Source organism: Anarrhichthys ocellatus, unplaced genomic scaffold, assembly GCF_004355925.1.
Source record: "Anarrhichthys ocellatus isolate YVR2014 unplaced genomic scaffold, GSC_Weel_1.0 scaffold5, whole genome shotgun sequence".
NCBI classification, from domain to species: domain Eukaryota; kingdom Metazoa; phylum Chordata; class Actinopteri; order Perciformes; family Anarhichadidae; genus Anarrhichthys; species Anarrhichthys ocellatus.
In genome coordinates, this window is record NW_022280035.1 from 6002456 (window position 1) to 6016650 (window position 14195).

Consider the following 14195-nt stretch of genomic DNA (forward strand, 5'->3'; position numbering starts at 1 on the left):
CTGGTACGAGGAGAGGCATCACTTCTCCTTCCCGAACCGATGCAGTGGATCAGTGTGCTCTCACTACACTCAGGTTATGAGTTATTCATCTTGTGCATTTAAAGAAAGCTCAGCGAAGCTTAAGTAAATATGTTTATAACGTTTAAAAAAAATTAAAAAACCCCCCCCCCCCCCCCCCTAAAAATTACGTTGATATTAACTTGGACAGATGAGTTCAACTGCATATAATGTTGTATTTAATATTTAAATATCGTGGTTATTATCAATACGGGTATATTGCAACACCACTAGAATAAAAGCATCAACATGTGTTTCCTCTCAGATGGTGTGGGCAAGCACCAACAGAGTGGGATGTGCTGTGAAGAAGTGCTCTAACATGTACGTGTTTGGGAGCACATGGAAGGAGGCAACACTGCTGGTCTGCAACTACTCCATAAAGTAAGAAGAGCTTAAAGGAAGAGTTTGACATTCGGGAAATACACTTAATCACTTTCTTGTCGAGAGTTAGAGAAGTTTGAAAAGCTACAAACGTGGGAAACAACTTGCTAGCTCTGTAGCAAAGTCTGCTAATAAGATAACCAGATGATATTTCGTGTAAAGATTTGAAAGTGGTTACGATATAAGAATAAATGCAAAAAATGGAATTCTGTAATATGGTGTGAATTTCTAAAAATGGTCATTAATAACATGAACATTTTTTTCCTTTATTGATCGTTGGCTATTCAAAAAGAAAAAATAATTCAAAACACATTTCTTGTACAGAAAATATGCAAACATTGTGATTTTTACAACACTACAGAGATCTATAGAGGAAATATTGAATCCTTATGAGCCAGATCGCAGCCTTAGATCCTCAGGTGGGGCCCTTCTGTTCCAAAGTCGAGGCTGAAAACTAAAGGTGACCGTGCTTTTGCCATCGGGGCCCCTCGGCTTTGGAACGATCAGTAATCTCTTTTAAATCACTTCTTAAAACCTATTTTTACAGACTGGCTTTTATGTGGTGTCGTCGCTTTACTGCTTTATTTTTTTATTGTTGATTTTGCTAAATTATTTCACTAAATTATTGTATTTATTTAAATTTTATTTTTATTGTATTTTTTCCCATTTCATCTATTGTACTGTTTTATCCAGGTTTACCTCTTACCTTAGTTGTCTTGCTTTGTTGGGCATCAGTGCTTTCTGTTATTGCTTTGCTTTTGCTGCTTTGTCTGTCAAAGCACTTTGTCAACTCTACATGAATAAAGTTATTATTAATATTATGGCTATATTATTATGTTCATTTGTGTTTCAGGGGGAACTGGGTGGGAGAGGCTCCCTATAAGAGCGGGAAGCCTTGTTCTGTCTGTCCATCCAGCTACGGCGGCTCCTGCTGGAGAAACCAGTGCTCCCAAACAGAAAACCCAAAAGACTTACAAGATATTAACGCAACAGTGTTTGAAACGTGTTTTAATGGAAGAAAAAAGTCATCATCCAAAGTCAAGTTTTAACCAACACAAAGGCTATAACAAAATGATGCAGCTGTCCAGTTACCACTACATTCAAAGTACATCTTAATGAATGAATGTTTCACACACAAGTGAGTTAATGGTATGAATGTTTATTTGTTTGTTGCTGTTTGTGAGAAACTAATGTCTTTCATTTGTTGAAATAGTTGCCCAGTTTATACTTCTTGAAGACTTCTATCTAGAGTTTTTGCACTTGTAATTGATTAATTTTATTGACTTTGGAGAGGCATTGAGCAAAAATGAAGCACTTTTCTTGTACAGATTACATACAACCTTGAATATGTTATTGATTCTTTCTTACCTGATTAAATATTGTTCAGTGTGAAAAACTGTCAAGTCATTCCGCAGTCAACGTGATTGAATCACGGTTGTCTGTTTGCCTGACTGAACATTAATTAAGTTATAAATAACTGATGACTCTGTATATCCCTGTATATTTATATATTGGCTTTTCACTTCTTCGTGTTCATTCACTGCTGCAGGAAATTTTCTGTCCTGCATTTCACCTCATTAAATCTCTGTGCCATAAAACAAGAGACTAATGCAGCTTTTATGGTCTGTAATATGAGGGAATCAGCTGTGCCTACCAACCAATTCATAAACACACACACACGTACACAGAGCCACTAACGGCAAACATGTAAAATATTTTATATAGAAACCATTTTCGCCAGGCAAAAAAACAAGAGCGTAAAGTGCAGCCAAGCTCAACCTTTCACTTACCGTAATAACTGTTTATTTAAGAGCTCTTTGTCCAGAAATGGGAAGTGTCTGTTCAGCTTTCTCTTGTGCAGTTCTGGTTAGTAGGCTATAATTAGATCGGTTGATTACTGATAGTCTTCAAGTTGTAATCACCAGTTAATGCCTCAACAGATACTAAAAGAAATAGTTTGACATTTTGGGAAATAAGCTTACCGGTATTCACTTTCTCGCAGAGTTGGATGCCATTCATGTCATATAAGACATAAACTGAAGGAAACAACAATGTCTGCCTGAAGGTAACAAAGTTGCTTATCAGCACATCTAAAGCTGCTTAATAAGCATACCATGTTTAATTTGTTCAAAAACAACTGTAAAAACCACAAATTGTGTTTTCTTTCCCGAAGTCATACAGAGAAATAGTCCAGCTGATGAACCCCCGTAAAACCATAACTTGTTTTTGTCTATATTTTAAAGAGAGATTAAACAAATGTGCATTAACATGTTAATTAGTAAGTTTTAGACTGGAGGGTTTGTTACCTTTGGAAAGAGCCAGGCTAGCTTTGCCCTGTTTCCAGGCTTTATGCTAATATATTTAATATATTTCATATTTAATGTACAAATAAAAGAATGGCATCGATCTTACATCCAATTTTTTGGCAAGAAAGCCAAAAGGCTGTATTTCACACAAATGTCGAATTATTCATGAAGAGACCGTAAATCACATAAAGACCATAAAAACACACCATGGTTGTTACAGTGTGTGATTAATTCTGAATGTCTTAATATGGACAGGGTTGTACAAGTAAATCAGGTTAAACTGTCATAGTATTTTGAGAATGTCCAAAGAAAACGTGCCTGTGAAAGAGGCATAATTGTATCAGAAGGAGCTGGATGGCGCAAAACTTGCCTTTATGGAGTGAAACAGGTGTGAAATTTCCATTTTAGCTGGGAGACTGTGGAAATCACATTTTAAAAATAGATTTCAGTGGATGTCTCGCAGGTGATTATACATCCAACAGCTCAGCAGTCAGTGAAATTTCCCCCTCAGTCAAAATAAAAACTGGTGACGTCACTCATCATACACAGTTTGTTCGCTGCCACATTCTCCACTCCTCTGTCCCTCCAGCTTTTCTCTTTCATTTTTTTTATAAACTCAGTTTCTCATTAAGTGCTCTTACTCACTCCACATCTGAATAGAGAAATATTTGGTGATGAGAAAGAGGGAAAAGCATGTAATAACTTAATGTCTATTTGAGTTTCTATCATCGTGTTGCCTTAGTTACAGCTGCTATATAGATTGGTGTCCATACGAGCCTGGTTACTGTTTAACCTCCCCACCCACATTTGCCCAGATTAGGAAAATCAATAAGATAACAGCGGCAACACCGGCCTTACCTTGCACCAACAACACCCTTCTCACACTACAGCAACCTGCGGCAAACTTCCACATTTTACACCTTATGGCGAGGGAGGAAAAAGTGGATTTTAAACACACGTTTGAGAGGGAGCAGAGGACGAAATGGTCAATGTAAATACACAAGTCAGTTCAAGTATGGAACTTCCATTTGGTGAGTATACACACTTCCTTTTGTTTTTATTAACCCGGTGGTTTCATTGGGAAAAAAGGTTGAGTGTGGCAGCTGCTTGCTTTTTCTTTCTCTTTCGGTGATTCGAGGTCCGGAGCGCTGCTGGATCACAACAGATTCAGGGTGGAAATATCATCGCCATTTGTGTCTGCCTTTTTGACACGGCTGTAATTCAGGAGGTGTGTCAGAGATATGGAGGTTGTTAAAAAAAGGCCAAGGGAGCTGGGCCTGATGGTGATGAGGGTACAGAGGTTTTTGAGATATCAGAGCCGTTGGAGTGCATAGAGTCTAAAGGGGGTTTACACAAGGATTTGAGAGGATTTGAGCTTGATGTTGTCAGTGCAGTTGATACAACAAGGAGTTTTGAGAAGCTGCGGTCCTGGATGAAGTCTGACGTATTTTCGACCTGAGGTGCTGAAAACGTTCTTTTTGTAACTGGGCAAAGCCTGAAATATGAAACTTTGATGAAGCTTACATTTATATGATGCTGTACAAACACAAACACAGAAATCACCATCAGTCACATCTCTCTTCACATTCGTGCTACAGGCTATCGAACATACAGAGTGTTACCGCTGTCTTTTGAATTATGTCAAAGAAAGTGAAGGCCTTACTGTACATTACTGCCTCTCACAACAGTTTTTTAATACAGCAGATGAAGGTTTTGTTTTTACTCCTGAGGTCATTCATTCAATGATTTGCATGTAACAATGTGGAGATGCAAATTTCACAAAGCCCTGGCCAAATGAGAAAAACTGTGATAAAAATATATTAATGTGGCTGAAATTTTGTTTTTTCCCTGAACAGATGTTGCTGTATTCATGTTATTTCATTGAGCTAAATATTCTTTTGGAAGCCCTGAGAGTAAAGTGTTTCTAGGTATCCCACACCTGCTTTCCTCATTTCTTTGAACTCTACTGCATCAACTCATTACTATCACTTCTCTCTAAAGACCTGGTAACAGACAGTGGCAAGGAACCTTTGTTTTTCCTTTAGCTTGTTTGTAACACTGTTTTCTCCTTTCATCCAAACGTCACCATGTGATCATTCACAGTGACAGTGACGTGCAACATGAACTTGATTTCTTTAAAAATATGTGAGTTAAGAACATAAATGACTGCAGTGCGAAATATTTTGATCTAGAAGCTTGGTGACATTGTGACTACTCACAAGGCTAGTTGGTAATCTACTGTAGCTGGCGAGCTAACTGCTAATTGATCTGTAGGACAGTCTTCCTCCATTTGTGTCCAATAACTATTAAAAAACACACCCCACTGCATGCTGTTGCCCTGGCTGACATGTTCTTTCATCATGATGAACTAGACAGCAACCTCCGGGTCTGAAAAGTGAAGCCAATGCAGAAGTGCCTTAAACTTGCATACTTTCTAATAGCCAGCGGGGGGGGGGGGGCACTCTTCACTTTTCAAAAAGAAGTCCGATTGCATTGAACTCTATGAGAAAATGACCCTACTTCTCACGTGATTTATTACCTCAGTAAACATTGTATACATGAGATTATGGTCTTAATCGCTAGTTTCAAGTCTTCTTCAATACAACTTGATGATTATTTGGTAAATTATGGTCCCATTTAAAGTGAAATAGACAATAAAGAATATGATTTAGGGCGTGGCTATCTTGTGATTGACAGGTCACTACCACAGCTTGTCCAGTCTGGGAATTGTACATGTTTTCGTAGTGTGTTTACAGTTCATGAAATTTAATCGTAATATTTTGGTTGCCTAAAAATGTCTTATTTAGCATTCGGTTGTACTTATAGCTCCACCCTTTCATTTCACTTCTGGTTGCAAATGAAACAAGATGGTGGCGGCCACATTGCCAGACTCGAGGCTTCAAAACGGTAGTCCACAAACCAATGGATGACATCACGGTGTTTACGTCCACATCTGATAGTCTATTTGATGAACAAGGTCACTTATTTGAACTTACCAATCTGCTGCTGTAAACTTTCACTAAAGCACCAACTGTGTATTAATCTGCCACTGAAAAGAGCGCCACAGACACTCTGTTTACTCCTGTTTGTGTAATGTTTGCTAAAAACTACAGTGCCCAGCTGTTTAAGGAAATAACTTGGCCTTTTTCAAACATGAAAATATATATTCATGGCATGTTTTAATGTTTTACTTCTTCAGTGGGAACAAATGTGCTTCAGACAGGGTAGGGAAGCCAAGAAACTATTGAGAGATGGACTAACATGTTGTTGCTTTTGGCTGTTTTTCAGCTTTTTCCTTCAGACTTCATGTTATAAGAGCAATACAAAGGAGTGCATAAGAACTCACTGTGTTGTATGTATTCATTCACTGATTAGCCACCTCTTTCATCCATGACCAAAAAGTAGTCTCATCTGATTTGCACTGTTTTTGAGTACACTGGCAGCATTTTCTTCTTGTTTATGCCTTATATATGCTTAACAAATGTTCCAAAACAGGGACATTCACATTTAAAATGCATTCTTTGGCAGCTGCCTACACTAAGCCTCTATTTGGCCTAGATCGGGTTATAACAAGCCTCTGTGTCCAAACAAACTGCAAATCACTGTTCAGCTTGCCTCCAACGTTCGATGCTATTATGACTCAAGCAAGTATCACAATTTCATGCTCAAATTTCTTTATAATTTCTACTGAAAGGTTTAAGATTGCTTGTATCCACCACAGATTACTGCTGCTTGCTATAGTTTAAATGGATACACTTCTACAAAATCTGAGCTGTGTCTGGTACAAGTTACCAAAACAGCCTTTTTATTCCTTTAGTCTCAGCTACTGAGACAAGCTCACAAACCTTCCTCTTAGCAAAGTAACATGCACTATATATCCTAAAACACGTGCAACTTGTGTCACACATATGGGATTAATTGCCCAACGGTCACAAACTGGACAAACTCCCAAACTCTGCTGTTGGCAGAATTACTTGGTGAATGTAAACATGACAGCAGCCGTTGACCAGCTCCTCAGTGGATATTTGTTTGCCTACAAAGCTGAATTACTTGACAGAGGGGCACAGAGAGGTTACTTAATGTGAGTGACGAAGACAAAGTTAACGGCTCAAATAAACTGAATTCACAAACACAACAACATATTGTCTACACAGGCACTTATTACAAATAACGTTTTGTGGCATATACTATCTTGCATGCTGCTATGTGGGTCGTAGTGAAGATTTGTCATGAGAAAACATTTTAGAAAATCACTAAAAGTGGATGCATTGCAATGCATTTATTCATGGTTTGAATGTGAAAAGTTTGAATTGATTCAAATCAATTTGAACTAAAACAAAGTATTGACATCTTTTACTTCAGTAAACATAGAAAAAGTCTTTAATTATTTTTGCTTAAGTAACAAAACTAAAGTATTATCAGCAAAATGTTAAAATAATATTCACAATACGCTCCATTAGTTGTCCTGGAGCTTTCAATCGTATCACATGATCATCCTCATCAGATAGAGTTGCCCTGCTGTGATGGAAATGTTCACATATTCATTTTCTCTGAGCACTTGGTGGGTGTGATTGGTTGGTCAACTTCCGTTTCAAAGATTTCAATCAATAATTATATTTCGGTCATTAATAATGCATTATATTTTAGAGGTTGATTGCATCTATTGCGTATAAAATATGACTCTGTAAAGTAACTGCATAGCTTTAGTTTAGTAAAATGTACAATATTGGAGAATGAGTACAATGTAGCATAAAACAGAGGCACTCAAGTTAAGTACAAGTACTTCAAAATTGTAGTTAGGTAATTGAGTCCACCACTGATTAGATGTTTATCCTTTCATTGAAAGACCACCTGCAGACTGCTGTTAACACAACAAAACCTGTTTTTAAAAAGATTTTGAGCTCTTGTTTTTCAGCAGAGCTCAATGCAGTGAACGTTTTTTACATACACACTGAAGTGCTGTAGTCTGGACATCAACATAGAAGTCATTGTTTGATTCTTTCAGTCAAGTAATTTTAACAGTTTACATCTGCAGAGCTGCTACACTTTGAGGAAGCATGGACGGATTATTATGACCGTGGTCATAAAAACGTCTCTCACTACACATTCAACACACGCATTATGCTCTCCCCCTCCCAGTACACAGGATCAACATGTATTAAGCTGCAATGATATTTAATTCTGAATGATTCTCATTCAGTCGTTAACTTTCCTCTCCTACATAGTGCTTTGACACTCAACATCAACTTGCATCTCTAGCTTCTTTCTAGTGCTTTGCCACATGACATTAGTGTTGCTTAATTTTCAATAAACAAACAGCTACTTTACAAAACACTCATGCAAGCATTTGATAGACTTTTTTTTTTTTTTTACAGTTTTTGAAGTAAATTGAGTGCTTTTACACATATTTCTACCTACTTTAAAAATATATGCAATACCAAAGACCCTTCAGGTCTGTCAGCTGTGAGATTTGATGATCCATGAAATAAAACATCAAGTCATCTTGGGTTCTCTTCATAAACACAATGCCAATTTAACCGGCCAAATGTGAATTTCATAAGATGCTAACAGATGGAATCCTTATTTGGCAGACATATCTAAATCTATATCATACGATATTCCTTTTGTTGAATTTTTTTTTCTCAGTGTTTATCATTAATGATTTTGAATGTAAACACTGAGACAGGTACGGCTTTGTTTCATTTACTGTAGTAATAAAATCTCTGACTGCGTCCATGGCGAGGTGCTTTCCTTTCCCTTTAGCCACCAGAGTTTAGCCCGAGTCACCATATGATCAGATAGTAACAGCAGCAGTAATGTGTGACATGAACTTGATCTCTGAAGTAATTTACTGTAAGATTAAAATTATAAAGTAGCCTATAGCTGTATAGAAAGTAGTATCCTTGTTATATAAAAGCAACAGCGTCCTGGTGAATAAATCACTCACCTAATGAAGTGAAATTGAATCTGTACTGTAATAAAAATATGATCTAAATGTGCCTATCTGGTGTTAAACAGAGGCAGAAAACCCAATATTTGGCCTGTTTGGAGGGTTCGTATTACACGCTGCTTACTTGACACTATTAATCCGGGTGGTCAAGTCTCCAATCAAATCTCATTGTGACAGGCATTAGGGGGGATTATCCCTGGGTGCTGTGGGCCCTTACAGCCGGCCCGGTGGCCCCGGCAAACAGCACTATCCAGTGACAGCAGCCCTGCTTCTCCTCCCAGGCTGTCTCAGCCTGGCCGGGCCTGAGAGAGCCGCTGAGGCTCATGGGCCTTCACTCAGCTGTCAGGGCTCGGCCTTCAGAGGGATGTATGTCCAGAATGGGACGCTGCACCTCACCGACCCAGGTAAACGTAACGGAGGCAGAGAGAGCTCTGACAATCAGGCAGATTATTCCAGAATCGAGGGCGAACAACAAGCTGCTGTTTGTGCGTTAAAACCCTGGGGTTGTGGAAGTAAAGCAGCTGGAAGCTAACCGACTGAAAGCAGTGCTGATGTGTGAAAAGTGATCCTATGAAACTGGGTGATTTTGGTTTACTGCTGCTTGAATCATTCAAAAGAAATGTGTTGTTTAAGGTGTTTTGAGAGAGGAAAGCTTTGAATTTTGACTGTTTACAAGAGCTGGTTCATTAAGGGAAATATTTCATGTATATTTGGTTACAATATCTTGACAACCCCAATTATTGGATTCTATGAGATGAATATTTTGGATGCAGAATAATTCAGCGATTCATCTGTTTGTAAATGAAACTTTTAAGCTAGTTAACTGAACAGTGAATTGAATGTAGACGTTGTGTGCTATGTGTCCACACGATGGCAGTAGTAAGCAGTGATTTCATGTTGCCTGACTGACAGTGGTAGAAAGTAACTAGTACACTCAAGTACCAGACTCAGGTATGATTTTGAGACACTTAACTTGGTGGTGAAAAGGAACAAAGTACATTAACTAATGTACTGAACTTATTTATAATTGAACTTGAGTATTTCAATTTCATGCTACTTGATACTTTTCAATTTCAGAGAAGAATATACTTTTTACTCCACCACATTTATCTGACAGATTTAGGTGAAACATATTTTTAAATGCAATACCTCTGCTGAGCTCATAAAATATGATGGACTGTTATAGATGAAAGTACTCAACTGTTTATAATGTAGTTTAAATTAACTCCACCTTAATCATCTACACAACATTAAAATACAACTTACATCTCATCTTCACATATATTTAACATTAAGTTAACATAGAAATAACCCAAAAATATTATATTACCATCAAACGGAACATATCTTTTTTCTGCATCATGAGTACTTTTACTTTAGATACTTTGAGGGAATTTTGTTGACAATGCTTGCGCTTTTCCTGAAGTGACATTTTCAATGCATGCTGGATTTTTACTGATAACGGAGTATTTTAATATTGCATATTGCTACTTTTACTTAAGTAAAGAATCTGAATACACCACTGCAGAGGTCTATATGGGAGTATTCCTTGTCTTCTTTTACTGTGGTGTTGCTTCTTTTTCAACAAGAAAAAGAATTTGGATAATTTCCTCCACCGCCGTCGACTGGCCTGTGACGTTGAAATAAAAACGATAGTGTGATCGAACCACAGAGTTGGTTTGTTCAAACAGAACGTGACCAGAAGAGAGCAGCATGTGACCTCAGAGGGTAGAAAGACAGCAATAAATGAATGAGGAAAAATGAGCTGATGGAGTGTTGAAACTGTCCCCCCTCAAATGTAAGGAGGTGTCAGTGTTACTGATGCAGTCAGCAGATGAATTGTAATAGGTTTAAATTCTTGAATGAAGTAAAATTACAAATACTTAGGAATGTCTTCAAAAGTGTTAATCAGTTTTAATTTAGGATGAAGTCCTTTTTGATGTAGGCCATAGTGCGCTGACAGGATAAGGTTGAATCCCTAAATATGTAGTGCCTTGTTATTCAAGCGGTGGAGGTTAAATGTCTATTGATTGGCTGCTGACTGAAGGACCTTATGGAGGATCAGAGAGATAAAGTGCTCAGAGCAGAGCTGCTGACAGAGGTGATTGGGCCAGCAGTCAAAATGAATTCTCAGCAAAACAGAGTTAATGATTACAGAGCCTTATCACAAACTGTGATTGATTTACGTCTTGCATGGGTCTTCGTGTTTATTGATGCAATTGTTTACTTATTTAGTGGCACAGAGGCTACTAGAGTTTTTCAGTCTGACTAGATGTGTAACAAGATGAAACCTGTTTTTTTGTAGATTAAAGATTTTATCTTGAGAATATTGTCTACAGCTTGAAACATTACAAACTTGATGTGTTGAAGGGTTATTTTGGCGTTAACAGTATGTAACGGGGAGACATATTTGTTTTTGCATGAGAACTAGAAAGTTGTGCACTTTACAAAAGTTAGTTCATATAAAGAAATGCACTGTAAATCGTTGTTACTGACATTTTAGACACAACTACAGCGCACACAGTCAGAAATAGAAAAGCAACCTAACACATCTTAGTGTTATATTATCCTTCTCCTACTGAATCATTTCTTCATTATTTTGTCACCCAATAATATTATGAGATACTGAGCAATTAAATAGGCACTAGCCGTTCATCTAAACCGTGAGACCGAAGAGTCACCGTGGGTGAGGACGATTTGTCAACTCTTCTGTTCTTTCAGAGAAAAGAGCTGATTTCAATGTCTTTCCATTTTCAATTTATTGAAATCATCTTTATAAAACACAGTTAAACATCCCCTTAAAAAAGTCAGGTTATATCGCTGAAGAAAAAACATTCGACAGTACATTTTCATCTTTTTATATAACACGGAAAGGCCTCTTCAACGATCTGTTTGGTAAACTGATTACATACAAAATTACATTTGTCGTTTTAACACACCGTACACCACTACAGAGGATGGTTTTGGGGTTTGTAGGCCTGTGAGGACATAACTGGAGGTATAAAAAGTTTTTATTTGACAAGAAAAATTTTAAATAAGTTATTAAGCAGGACTGTCCAAAAGTAGTTTCCACTATAAAAGCAGGAGAAAGGTCTGACAAAACTTGTCAGATTAAACACACTAACATAACACTAGGATTTAAAAAAAAAAAGCAATTGGATCTTGACAAAAATGAATCAATCAGTGTCACTGGAAGCAACGAGAAGTAATGGCAAAGAAAATATGATATTCCTGCGGTCAGCCACAGGGGCTTGCATAAGCTGTGTTATTTGCAGATAGTTATCTGTTGACAAGGTCTTTGCCATGACACTCTACTCACCTATCTCCTCCATCTACTGCAGGAGAGCAGAGCAGCAGCCTCAAATATGCTGCAGCCAGCACATTGTCTCCTTCTGTTTTACTCTTATCAACATCATCGCGCTCCTGGATGGTGCTTTACAAACACTCACATTTCCCCTGTGGTGCAGCTCTCTTAGAAAGAAACAAAATAAGTCCACAGACAGTGTATATTCCACATCTTATTAACTATTCCAGGCCACCATGATTGTCTTTTCCTCCCAGCTGCTGGTTCGTGTCATTTTGATTTTTACTATGTTGCTTCCCTGCCGCCTGCCTTTGAGATCGGACTTGGGAAAATGAAATGTAGTCATTGAGGAGAAGGTACAAATAGGCTGTGGTTGCAAATGGAGTTTGGTCAGTGGTCGGAGATTCCTATTCAGAAGATAGACAGGACTTTGTTCACAAACTGGAGTTTCAAAGGGGAGAATCACAAGTGTTACATCAGGTCTCAGCGATCCTTTGACTTTTAGCCCCGGGGCAGGAGTTTGGGTGACTGATTATAAGACAGCACTATGATCGGCCAGTATTTAGCAGGTATCTGACAGCTAAACGTCAGGCAGTTGTTGTCAGCTGCAGCCATTAACAAAGTGTTGTGGAAATGTGCTTCAGCATGAATAGCAGCTTTTCACCTGTTTATTTTGTGCTCACAAACATCACAATAAGAAAATATGATTTGATTTTATTCTGCCATAAACAACACATGACACACTAATCAAAAATATTCACCACACACACACACACACACACACACACACACACACACACACACACACACAAACAAGAAGAAAAACCAAATAAAATATATTAACCACATTGGAAAATAAAATAAAATAAATTATGTTTTATGCATGAAACTGAAGCATGACACAGGATGAAAACACGTATGTATTATTTCCGTGTTCTTATCTTATTTTGTCAAATCTGTTTTTGCAGAAAGTCCATGTTATGCTTAACAAGTCTATAGCAGGCTATACTTAGGCAGAGTTGAGATAAATGCTGACGTCAGCATGCTAACATGCTCACAATGGCAATGCTAACATGCTAACTGATAATGTTTTACCATGTTTACCATAGTTAGCTTAACAAGTTAGCATGCTAAGATTTGCCAATTAGCTTTAAATAACGTTCCTCTGGGGTTCCCAGGTGTCACAAACCAAAGATGATGCCGCTAGATTAAAAGGTGGTAGCCATTTTATCCTGATTGGAACATGCATGTCTGTACAAAATAACATGATAATCCATCCAATAGATGCGTTACACTCAAAACCGAGAGTTAGATGACAAGATTGACACCACTACCATGCCTGCCTAACCAGCAGTCGGTTAGCTTAGCTTAGCACAAAGACAGAAAACAGGCAGAAACATCTAGCTACAGTAAAACCACAACACAATGTTTTTCACTTCGGATTTTGTTTGGATTAAACAAACAAGATTAATGAGATTTAGAGGTGCTGGTAGGGGGATTACTATTTTGTTAGGACCAGGCTGTTTCCCCTTGTTTCCAGTCTTGATTGTCAATCTCATGGTGGCGCCCAAAGTCACCAGGATTCATTGTGTGGGAACCACAAATGTCCAAACTTTCATGGCAATCCATCCAATATTTGTTGAGATATTTTAACCTGAAAGGACTGCTCATCTTACTCTGCAGGAGATGGAGTGAAATGTGGCTTATTCGTCCAAATCAAAAAGGTTTTACTTTTACAATATTAAATATTGAGACAGTCTATAGATTTCTGAACAAATTTTATTTCCAGATAACAGCAGAAGCTGAAAGTTTTGTCTTCAGCAGAACTTCACACTTTGTGGTTTTGCATCGTGACGTTAGTATTTGACACGAGAATGAACAGCATCTTTAACTTTATTCTGTTCAGATCTTTGTATTTTACAGCCCCTTGTGTCAATCCAGCCGGGAATGTAGGTACAGTATGAAGACAAACCCCCCACCTGAAAATGCAGATAAACTATGAGAGAATCTCATAGAACACCTCAGAACAGTTTGTCAGTTTGTGATTAACAAAGCTATAACCACAGATTATACTTTATAGTCCCGTATATACGACTGTTCCTTGAGGAGTTCACAGAAATTTAAGATGGGAGCAGCGATAAAAGCACTTTAATGACGGGGAAGATAAGACTTTCTCTGAGTGACTCATTCATAGCCC

General features: G+C 37.9%; 2 protein-coding genes across 2 annotated transcripts in view; both read left to right on the forward strand.

Moving 5' to 3' along the window:
• r3hdml (R3H domain containing-like) overlaps nucleotides 1-1423 on the forward strand; it is a 3444-nt gene extending 2021 nt beyond the window's left edge. Inside the window, 4 exon segments of the mRNA XM_031845795.1 lie at nucleotides 1-73; nucleotides 323-438; nucleotides 1292-1383; nucleotides 1386-1423. The exon segment at nucleotides 1-73 is cut by the window's left edge and continues 6 nt beyond it. Coding sequence (XP_031701655.1) covers nucleotides 1-73; nucleotides 323-438; nucleotides 1292-1383; nucleotides 1386-1423 — 319 coding nt within the window.
• A 2229-nt stretch (nucleotides 1424-3652) lies between these two features.
• The window catches only part of hnf4a (hepatocyte nuclear factor 4, alpha), a 20020-nt gene continuing 9477 nt past the window's right edge, over nucleotides 3653-14195 (forward strand). Inside the window, exon 1 of the mRNA XM_031845440.1 lies at nucleotides 3653-3775. Coding sequence (XP_031701300.1) covers nucleotides 3727-3775 — 49 coding nt within the window. The 5' untranslated portion in view covers nucleotides 3653-3726. The remainder of the gene's footprint in view (nucleotides 3776-14195) is intronic.